The 11765-nt window shown below is 39.3% G+C and overlaps 1 protein-coding gene across 1 annotated transcript; it reads right to left on the bottom strand.

Moving 5' to 3' along the window:
• Positions 1 to 2679: 2679 nt before the first annotated feature.
• On the bottom strand, positions 2680 to 8687 carry LOC129720819 (protein fem-1 homolog C). Its single transcript, XM_055672599.1, has 5 exons — positions 8268 to 8687; positions 7471 to 7793; positions 6503 to 7387; positions 6046 to 6440; positions 2680 to 5982 (listed from the first exon to the last, which is right to left on the bottom strand). Exons 1-5 carry the CDS (start codon positions 8402 to 8404, stop codon positions 5758 to 5760), a joined length of 1965 nt encoding a protein of 654 aa, XP_055528574.1. The 5' UTR covers positions 8405 to 8687; the 3' UTR covers positions 2680 to 5757.
• Between the last annotated feature and the right edge of the window lie 3078 nt (positions 8688 to 11765).

Here is an 11765-nt window from a genome sequence, read left to right as displayed (position 1 = left end):
TCCAATTGTGGACCCGATAATAGAACCATCACTGACAATTTCATCATCAAGTTCGCGAACTGTACGGTTAAATTCAATAACCAGAATCAGTACGCGGTTCCTGTTTGCTGTAGTTTTATTTTGCAAATTATGAGTGTTATTCACAATAAGAAATAGCAAAAATAGTACGTTATAGTAGAACTATGTGTGCCGTGTACGAATGTGATGGACGGACCTCGTCTAAGTGGATTATATGGTTAAATTTTATCAAACAAACAATCAAACTTAGGGCCTATTTGTGTGCGGTTTGGAACTATAGGTGTGAAAAAGATAGCACAAGTGTGTTTTTGCGGAAAGGCGGGTGAAAAACGCTATAGCTTGCATAAATACAAGCAACATGACCAAGAGAGTGATAAAGGAGTGAGAGCGAGACAGACAAAACCAGCTAAGTATCCTATGCCTTTCTTTTGCATTATCTGCATTTTTTGATTTGCTGCGACGGCTGACGAAAAAAAACTGTCAGCCGACATAACACTGATGCACAGGTTGATTGCTATGACGGTGTTTTGGTAGTGGTGTTCATGTTCACTACGCCACTAGTTATTACTGCGTTGGGACTCGTGTGTGGGATGACGATTAGTTTTATATGTTCATTTGAATGTTTTATTGACGTGAAAAAAAAAACCAGGAATCATACTAGTAGACACCAACACAGCAATCGAGATACTCGACTCATGTGCAGACAACCGGATGATATCAACGCCCACCATTGTGGAAACAGGCAATTGTACGGTAAAAATTTCAAACTTTACCTTTGGAACCAATACAGAAACGGTAGATCAACCAGACTACTTCTTACCACTCTTGGGAAGCAAGATTGAAAGCGACAAAAGCAAACCAAGCATCGAAGAGATACACCACTCGAATCTCGAAAATATCGAGGAGCTAACAAAGGTCAAAATCCGACTATCCCACCGAAATGCAATAGGAACGATAACATTTGCCACATTTGTGGCGATACTCTTAATTCTGCTTTATTTCCACAGGCGTAAAAATACCATCCAAGGTATAGCAATCCCCAAACTCTTACAAAAAAAAAAACAAGGAGGCAAATCTGCAAAACCCTGAAGACATAGAAACATCCTTAGGAGACTTGAAGCATCCCACATCCAAAATAAACGGTACCCCAGAACCGGAAGTCAATCGAGGATGCTTGACACTTAAGGGGGGAGACGTTACGAGAGAGCTACCCTGGTAACCAGTACGAACGGAAGAACCACCCTTGCACCCAATAAGCCACATCGATCGTCCACCGCGATCGACGCACAACACAAATGCCGACGCAGCCAAAAGCAACATAGCAACAGCACGAAGAACCAACGCCAGCCAGGAGACACACTAACGTGGACGACGACGACATCAAATGCTGACTCACCAAAATCGACTAACAAAAAGGTTTAGCAATAGGTATCAAAATTTAGTCTTAGTAGTGCTGTGTAACAAGCAAGTAGAAATATATTTTTTTTATTGAACGAATGTCATTCGTCACATTATTTGCATATAGGCAGAAAATTCTCGATTCGTCGAACTGAGTCGAGTAGTATATAACATTCGGCAATTTGGATCACTTTTCTACCTTTTAATTAGCCAGTGATCGTTAGGAGAAAGTCAATATGTTTACTTTCATTATATGATTTTACATTTTTATGAACAACGGACAAAGTTACAATTCGATTGCAATGAAATTCAATAGCAACCTATGGGGCAATTAGACCTTTCATTTGACACTAATTTTGTGAAAATCGGTTCAGCTATCTCTGAGAAAAATGAGTGAGTTTAAACAACCTCAGGATAACTTTTCTTTACATAACTTTTGAACCATATGTTCAATCATAACGAAATTTAAAAGTTAAGGGTTCTGGAGACAGCCCAATCATTTGAAACCAGTTTTATTGAAATCGGTTGTGTGGTTTCTGAGATATTGATATTTCGTGATTTTTACATTTTGATACATAACCTCTAAACTGAAAATCCGATTACAATGAAATTCAATAGCAACCTATGACGCAACTAGACCTTTCATTTGCAATTAATATTATGAAAATCGGTCCAGCCATCTCTGAGAAAAGTGAGTGAGAAAAAAAAAATTGTGTATGTGCAACACACACACATACATACATACATATAGAAAATGCTCAGTTCGTCGAAAGGGGTCGAGTGGTATATGACATTCGGCCATTGGGACCGCTTTTATACCTTTGGTTTTTCCAGTGATTGCTATACCTTTCTAGGAGAAAGGTAAAAAGGTGTGATACATTGTAGAAGAAATTGATGCAAGGAAGCAAAATTACCCTCTTAATCAAAACAAAAGTGATCCAAGTGAAATCAATGAGAAGAAACCCCAAGTGCGCAGAGCGATATAAATTGGAAGAAAATTCTGTGAATTCAATGAAAAGAAACCCCAAGGAGAAAATTTTACTCCAAACGCTAAACTTCCGCCTTGGAAAAGAAAGTAAGTCCGTTCCATTATTTCCTTTTTCTTATTAAATACATAAAAAAGAGAGCAAATTTCACAATGAGCAACACAAGCAATGAAGAAAACAACCCCTGGACAGACAACTGACGGCCTTAGAAGGATCGATAAACGAGATGTCGACATTCATTCAAGCCGTCACGGAAGCAAATCTGCCATCATCAGCGCAATTGGAAGCGAGACACCAACTATTAAATGAGGTGTTCAGACAAGCTCAATCAACGCTGCTAAACCTGGAAGGCATCGTTGGTACTAGCCAAAGAAGAGCGCCCTTAATGCGGAGCCATACCAACCTTAAGGCAGAACTAATCAGGCTACTTTTGACGAGAAGGAGGGTTACCACAACATAGCCAGAATCAACGCAGCCCAAGGTCCAGCCAGATATACACTACAATATATAATCAAACAAAACCATAGGACTAGGGGCTAGACAACTTTATTTCTAAGAGAAATATTTCGGTAATATAATACGATATTGGTGGATATATTTTAATATTTATTGTTCATCTGTCACATTCATATCACTCCGACAATAATGTGCTGTCAAGGAGTTGTGATATAAGTAAAAGGGGTGCACAAAAATGCAACGATAAATACTTTATAATATCGAGTGATGTAAATATTTCGCAATACAGTGATCACCCGATTATATCTCACCCTGATGATTTTTGGCGTGATAAAATAGAGAAAGTGATAAAATCGGGAAATTTTTTATTTTTTTTTATTGAAGATGTTAAATCAATAACTAAATACGTAAAATCAGCGATTTCATTTTTTTTTGGAAAATTTATCTGTACAAACATGTGAAAAAGCTGCAGTTGTTTTTTCATAAATCGATATATCTGAACAATGACAAAAGATAGAAAAAAGTTGTCAAGGAATGAATTTGAGAAAACTGTCTGAGCTTTTATAAAAAATATTTCAAAAATTCAATTTGAGATCCTGTACTAAAAAAAAAATCCAAAAACAAAAAGTGACTATAAAAAATCAATCATCACTATTTTTTTAAACTTTTTTTTATATAGATAATTCAGTTGCCTAAAACTTTTCTGATCAAACCTAAAAAAAAAACTAAAAAAAACGCCCCTGAATCGAAAGACCCGGGGCATTTGCCCCCTTTGCCCTCCTCAAATCCGGACTTGCTCGTGAAAAGGAGGAGATGAACCGGCCTCGGTATATTTTTCTCACAGACGTTCATGACAGAAAATAATATTCGATTATTAATTACTACTGAAAACAATATCATGATAACCACGACCGAAGTCCAACGCTACCGAAAATGTCCTGTCAGCAGATTTAGGTTCGACTGGCTATCGATCGGTTGAATGTTGCAATAAACGAGAAGTTGGAGTACAAATAAATACAACTCTGCTTATTATGGTTCACTAGAAAGAAATTCGTAAATTTAATTCAATTCAGGGCAGGGCTACTTCCCCTTCTTCAGCATTTAATATCGAAGAAACGAATATAAGATGCACAAAGCAGCTCGAAGAGTTGATTAGTACTACAGCATTGAACGGCGACATATCTCAGCAAGCGGAGGAATATTAGTCGAGTACTTAGAAGAGTTGATTGAATAAAAGCGCGTCTTTCTGCGTGCTTCTCGTTCATTCGTGCAATAGCATTGAAAGGCGACATATCTCAGCAAGCGGTGGAATACTAATCGCGATACTTAGAAGAGTTAATTGAATAAAAGCGCGTGTTCTGCGTGCTTCTCGCTCATTCGTGTGACAATTACTACACTCTGCCGGGCCAATCTGCAGATTTCTCTAGGCTGACAATTCAATGGATGCAGTCAGTCACGACAGTTTTCACTACCAAAGTCCATGGCAAAGTTAGGCTTTGCATATCGAACACCTATGCAGTTATAAATTGTTCAATGGTTGGTTCTTAGATCGAGTAACAAGTTGTGTTTCAGTGGCTGATATCCGAACTCCTCCTAATTTGTACAACTGTGTCTAAGATAAATTTTCACAAGTATGAACGCCCAGTTTGTCACGAAATCCGGGTGTATTCTCAAATAATCAATGATGATAGTGCTAATGATTACAAATTAAAATGGTTGATAGGAAAATTTTAATAGCGCAACAGAAAACAACTGGCTCTGTGGCTAATCACTACAGAGTATACATCCTTCTGTTTGCATAAACCTCTTTCGGGTTACTAGAACACAACTTCAACATTAACCGTCATCAGTGAAATTGGGAGAAAGAGAAAGACAGATGGCTGATGAGCAGAAGGCGAGATTGAGTTGAATGTCAAGCTACACGATACCATAATCGATTTCCAGAAACCAGAAACATATTTTATCTGCATTCTCCGATTACAGAATCATTGCCAAATCAAGGATCAATCATTGTTTGCCTTCAAATGTACGAGACGCAATGCAGCTGATGCAGTTTTTAATCATAAAACATGATCGCCGAGAAGGGGCGAAATGAATGGGATAATAATGATAATAATAATAATAATGATTACAATGGTTGATAGACTAGAAACTAGAAAGAACTAGAACTAGAAATCGACTTTCTGTGTGGCCACCGCAAGGAATATCAACTTTTTACAGATCGCCATCTGCATATCAACGTCACCATTATAAATAAAGGAAATGCAAAAACAGATTACTGATAACTGGAAAATGGCGATATTGATGTGCTAGCTATACTTGAAACATGCCAAAGATGTTAAAGACTCTGAACATGAATACTTGTAACGATCACCAATCATTCACATTTTACCAAGCTAATTAAAAAATCTTCTTAATTTTCCAAAGACTAAAGACCAAGACAGTTTAGATACTATCAACGCATTTATAGAAAAAACTCCTTATCCACCCTTTTTTACTGTGTCAAATGAAAAACTAGACCGGTTCCAGAGAAACAAGTTACCATGCCCTTCTGTCCTGGATGTCGCATTCGAATAAGATATCTATTGTTCCGTTCGCTATCCTGTTTCAATTGACATTTATCACCTATAAAGCGAATATTTACTTCTGCTGCACTGTCAGATTGACATATTTAAATTTATACATTCGATTGCCATTCATTCAGCACAATCTTGATTTTACGTTCGAAAAACCACCTAACGACGACTGGGATCGAGATCGATCGCAACGCGGGGCAATGGACGTACAGAAGTGTGCGCAACACACGAGCCATTCGGGAAAAGAGAAAGCATACCTCTTCTAGTTTCACAGCTTACACCGTAGCAGACGGGAAGAAGCTGCCGCGCTGGGGTGTTCTTCATTACGGCTCGTGCCACCGGACAAAATCTTCCAACGTGCGCGGAATCTGGTTCCGGTATGGGATACCGAACTTGGTGATGACCATCGAGCAGAGACACTTGAGCGTGATGTAGTTGACCAGTGGGATGTCGTTGACCGGATTGATTGCGATCAGTGACATTGGCCGGTCATCGTTTCGGTTGGGCTGGTCCAAGTGAGCACCGTACTCCAGCAGCATGAAGACAAGCTGTCCGTATAGGTTTATAGTGAGTTAGTAATTTACATTTTTACTGATCATTCAAAAGCTCACCTCACGGTCATAATTATAGGGCATCGAGGCGACTAGCAGAGGCGTTGATTTACTCTCGTTCTTGGCGTTGACGTGCGCTCCACATTCCAACAAAAGCTTGGCCACGTTTAAATTCGGAAATATCACCCGCAAGCTACTGTCGTCCGTAAAATAACCACTCTTGATTACATTCAATCTCGACACCGATAAATGCAGTAGAGTATCGTTCGTGATTGCACTGCGGATGTTATTTCGCACCAGCGTGCGGACGGTTTCGTTGACCAGCTCTCGCTCGTCGACTGTTTTTGCCGTTGCTATCAGCAGATACATCAGATGGGTTAGACATTTGAGAATTCGATCGAAATTTTCTTGCTGCTTGCGGTGAACTGGCCGAATGTTGAGCAACTGTCGAGCTTCTGTAAATTAATAAAAAATGAAATAAGGTCTAGTGATTGTACTCGCTAATGAAAAAACAAACCGTTAATATTAGAAGTCAGCACCTGAAAAACATCGAAGACATCCTCGAAGCGTGGCATACCTTGCTCGATAAATTCATTTGGCATCACGTCCACGTACTTGTCTAGCAGATCCAGCATAAGTCTTACGATAGCCTGTGCTGTCAGGCAAGTGTCCGAATAGAGAATGGAATACTTCTGAACGCGTACTTGCAACGCCAACAGCCACAGATCGATGCACCTTTGGTAGCGAAGAGAGTCGGCGTAGGAAGCACCACGGAACATCAAACGGAAGAGCGTATCCTTGTGATCAATCCCCAGTATTCGTTCATAGATGAGCAAACTTTGAATTCGCATAGCGTCCACATCAGCAGCGATGTTGTCCAATTCAGCGATGGTGGAAAATTCGGCCACATTTCCGTATGCTGATCGTGGTTCAACTTCCGGTCTCTTGCGTATGTAGTTTGTATCCCTTAATCGAATGTGGTGAGCCAATCGCCAGTGCAGGATAGCAACCCGCGTCTCATTGTGGTCATCGATAAAGGTTGAGCCAATTAGCTCGTGAGCGTCTGCTAGCCTCTCGGAAGAATAGTTTATTCTGCTTTTGAGATAATCGAATATTTGATGAGCACCTTTCAAGCAAGCCGTCTGTAAGGCATCGTCACCGTAGCGACTTTTGGCAAACGGGTCCGCACCGTGTTCCAACAGGAGCTGTGCCGTTTCCAATCGATGCTCTTGAATCGCATAGTGGAGAGCTGTTTTGTCCTGAATGTCACGGGCATTCACATCCGCACCTTTACTAATAAGATAGCTACAAAGTTGCACTGATTGAACAGAATTAATCAGACAAGTGCCACCGTTATAGTTTGGCCTCCGGATGTCGGCTCCATTTTCCACCAAATATTGAACTTGAAAAACGAGAGAAGGAAACGGAGGTAATTAAAACAATCGAAAAAATGCTTCGTGCATGGCGAAGGTCATCGCTACTCACCAATGTCGATATGTGTCATGAAGCAGGCACTTCGCAACGGTGTCGAACCTGTATCCGACAGCGCATTAATGTTGGATCCCAACCGGACCAGACACTTCACCACCGGCAGGTTCCCGGACACGCAGGCACACCACAGAGGAGTGACACAATGCACAGACCGATCCTCGGAAACCTCATACAAACCTTTCTGTTCGCTGTTCGCATCGCATACCGTGATCAGATACTCGGTAATTTCCACATTGCCCCGTCGGCACACGATGAACAGGGGTGAGCAACCGTCCCGTGTTCGCTTTACCACTTCCTGCCGTAAGTGGCGAGATAGACTGGAAATGGGAATAAAATAATGGTTGATACATTTGACTCAAAAAATGTTAACGTTAATTTTATCAAGGTCCTTTTAGGGATTTAGACATCAGCATTCACGCAACATCTAATGATCTCGCACTAATTAGCGCTGCTTAAAAATTCCCTCCATGCAACAATAGCAAGCAAATCGCCCTTGTCAATTTGTTGATTTATCCCCCAACATCCTACAACAAACATAGATAGTTAACACAACTAACAGTGCATAGAGGTGACGGAAACCCTGTGCGAAAATGCACTAGCGGAAAATCGATTACAAAATCGACCTTGAATTTAAGTGTGCGGAGTTTTCCCGCTACCCCGACTCGCGGAAAAAAAACTCTGCCCCCCTCATCCTAATGTGAATAGTTATTACATCTCACTATCATCCACTATAAGATAGGAGATGCATCTCGCAGCGTAAATTAGATATGAATCAAAGGTAGTAGACTTACCTTTCCAATCGCTCCCGAAGGCATTTCGATAGACGGCTGTGCTCGGTGCAGGTTTTGCACTCCTGATTCAAGTCATTGCTGATCTGCTCCAAGTTCCGGGGGTTATTCGGGTTGGGGTAGCATCTATACTTCCCCATCGATCGTAAGGTGGCCACCACTGATTGTAATTAAAAAACTTTGAGTGCCGTAAAATGAGACTGCGTGACAAAATCTTAGTCTCTTGAGTCGAGAAACGTTTCCTATATCCGTTTTCACTGGAAATACGACTGTTTAATTCGCTTGAAGGGCACTAGAAGTGATTTAAAACAAGAAATAATTGTCCACTATCCCGAGCACGAAGCCTTCCACGAGCTGGCAGAAACGGCCACATACAGAGGATTCCTATTTATGTAGGTAGAGGTACGCTGCAGCTTGCAAGCTTCAAACGAAATGTCAAAACTTGGAATGTTTTCTCTTTGCCATCAGCGTTCTTCTCTCCTCTATCTCTCTCTGAGATTTGGAGAACGCTGTTGCATTTTATATACACTCTTAACAGTTTATGTCGAAGTCAGCAGTTTTTCAATTTTATCATTTCTCGCCAAACATGTGAAAAGGGCTCATGTGCCATATGTAAACAAGTGAAATTTTCTCATTTTTTGATCAATACAAGCGAAATCTGCTCTTGCCAATAGGATTTATTGATAAAAGAATTTACTCTCAATCAAACAATCTTATTTCTACGAGAAGATTAAGCTTGTATTCATTAAAAAACGTGAAATTGTAGCTTGTTTACATATGCACATGGGCCCTTTTCACGTGTTTAGCGAGATTTGTGGTAATCGGATCGGACTCTTGAGCAGAGATGCCACATAAACAGACAAATCTGTATTATACAGACTTTCTGTGTTGCGATACAGACACGCATAAGCCTACAGATTTTATACAGACATTTAGTATAATACAGATATTACACAGATATCTGATATTCTACATAATGGTTTTACTAGTATACACAAAAAAACGAACACAAAAACCAAAAGTCACTGTGGCCGTTTCTGGAAAAAGTGAACTAGGAACTGAACACTTTGCTGAACATATTAATCTTGCGTTTTTGAGAGTGAAATCATGACAACGGGAATCGAGTCAGGCTATCGGGGTTTTTATCGGCCCCGTGGGCACTAATCTGCCTGTTTCGCCCCCAGTAACAAACCGCTGATTGTCTCGATCGATTGCCATGCAGGTTATATTGGTGAAAAGACCGTTTGTTCTATTCGGAGCAATATCCAACGTTGAAGAATTGCTTAAAATGTCCCAAACCTTGAAGGTACTATTTTTATAACCGCGAGACTTCTGCCATCATGTATCAGTTTAGCTACATTACGACGAACGACGATTTTTATCACGGGAAAGACTCTTACTTCTATGTGTTACTTAGATTTAAAAGATAAATTAGTTATCGATTAATCGACCAACTATGATAGACTCGAAAAAGAACAATCAAAACAAGCAATAAAACAAAACAATCTGACAGGTCGACAAATAATTAGGTATCAATGTATCGGTAACTTTTTTTCGCAGCGGTATACAGACTTATACAGACATTTTTATGGATTATACAGACTTGCCGAAAAAAAGTCTGGCATCTCTGCTCTTGAGTCTTATTCTTTGTTTGATATATGAAAACGCCGATTCAGCAGTGATAGAAGTATGCACACCGGTGTCCTGCATGCTCAAAAGATTCAATTACGAGGTCAGGAATAAATTTTGCCTATCTGCATTGCTTGGCGCGAACGTTTGTTGCGATGTCCAATGTCCGCAATGTTCAAGTTTATTACTGTGAAAACTTAATTATTGCAGAAATGTACACTAAGGTTGCTTTTTATGCTGTTTTTTATGCGGCTTTTTCACGCGGATTCCGGAATTTACGCGATTTTTCTTACGCGGATTCCGGAATTTACGCGGTTTTTTTTTACTCGGAATCCGGAGTTTACGCGTTTTTTTTTACGCGGCACGTATACCCCGCGTAAAAAGCGACTTTAGTGCATAAAGTAATTTTTCTCATTTTGCCAAATGAATCATAAGGCGCTACCTCACTAATATATCATCACTCTTGTATGAGACGCTTAGTGACAGGGCTGTAATAACATCTGTATTTCGTTGATTCGAAAACTGCATTTTAAACACGTATGAATCTTGCATATTTTGATTTTCTTAATATTCATTTCAATTTTCAGTTAAAAAACGTTATTTTTTTTAATTTTAGCTAAAACTACCAAGACTTTAGAATTCTCGCTGACTCCAAATTGTCATTTAATAAGTATTAAATTTATTACATATTTTTAATTGAAAATCTTATTTAATTAGTTAGGGTATTAAGTTTTTCGTGTAGGTATGAAGATTCTATTTTCAATCCTACGAGATGACTGATTCATCTTTTCTTAAAAAACTTTTATTTTTTTTTAACAAAACATCACATTCTCTTACTACATATATTATTTTAAAATATATTTGCATCGAAAGATTGTTTCTTTTCACCCGAAGGCTGAAAGTTATGAACTTGATTTAATAAAACGCAAAGGGTTAATTTTCTCCGAAGTTCAGATACTCGACTTACGAAAACTACAAAATATGAGCCCTAAATATCAATGTCGTTTTTTTCCTGGGTAGCTTTGCACTGACCCGATAAAGAAATTCGCTTTGATTCGACTATTTAGCAGGTGTGACATGAAAAAAATCCATTACAGGGTTATTCAAAACCAAAAACAGAAACTTTCAACTGACAACGCTTTGGCATAATCTTCACGAGATTCTAGAGGTTTCGGAGGTTCGGCTCGTTTCAAGTCTTCTTTAACGCAGCAAAGAAGTTTTGCTCGATCGTAACGTCAGTTTTGTCCACCTTGTTATCCAAAATCGTTCACAAGTTTTCAATAGGACTAAAGTCGGGGCCTAAGGGTGGCCGCCCAAGGAAAATTTGGAAGCCGTTATGAGAGCATATGTCGAACAAAAGCAGTGTAGAAGCAACCGGTGCTGAATAAACAACACGTTGAATTATTTGTTGTACAAACGTTGCCAGTGTTCTTTGTTTATGTACTTATCCAACAATGGAACTCTAGCTTAACAGAAGTTGTTTAAGCGTTTGCAAAAGATTACCAGCAACACTAACATCTATGTGCTGCGTAACGGCGCTTTAAAGGGCTCCATTCATCAGTGGCGTTATCGCTTAATAAAAACTATTTGAACGTATCAAACGGCAACATTATACATTAGTTTGAAATCTTTCTACATGCAATTCTTCAGCTCTTCTAGACGCGAACGTTAGATCACTAGTTTTGTGAAACATCCTTCTAAACGCGTCGTATGGTTGGTTTATTACAGTACACTGTAATAAGTAAAAGTTTTTTTTTTTAAATTGCTTGCAAAGAGTTTTGTAATTTTATAGCTTATTAAGCTATTAATGGACGCATTTCGGTAAAACAAAAGATTAATAAGCTGGTACTCAACTCACGTGACTGTTGGGTA

The sequence above is a fragment of the Wyeomyia smithii genome, chromosome 1, assembly GCF_029784165.1.
Source record: "Wyeomyia smithii strain HCP4-BCI-WySm-NY-G18 chromosome 1, ASM2978416v1, whole genome shotgun sequence".
Lineage (NCBI taxonomy): Eukaryota > Metazoa > Arthropoda > Insecta > Diptera > Culicidae > Wyeomyia > Wyeomyia smithii.
Note: the sequence above shows the minus strand (reverse complement) of the source record. Positions and strands in the feature narration are given on the sequence as shown.

Coding starts and splice junctions, on each gene's coding strand:
- LOC129720819 (XM_055672599.1), bottom strand. CDS start 8,404: ATGGGGAAGTATAGATGCTACCCCAACCCGAATAACCCCCGGAACTTG. Junction 6,441..6,502: donor GCTGACTTCTAATATTAACG/GTTTGTTTTTTC, acceptor ATTAATTTACAG/AAGCTCGACAGTTGCTCAAC. Junction 5,983..6,045: donor CCTATAATTATGACCGTGAG/GTGAGCTTTTGA, acceptor CTATACGGACAG/CTTGTCTTCATGCTGCTGGA.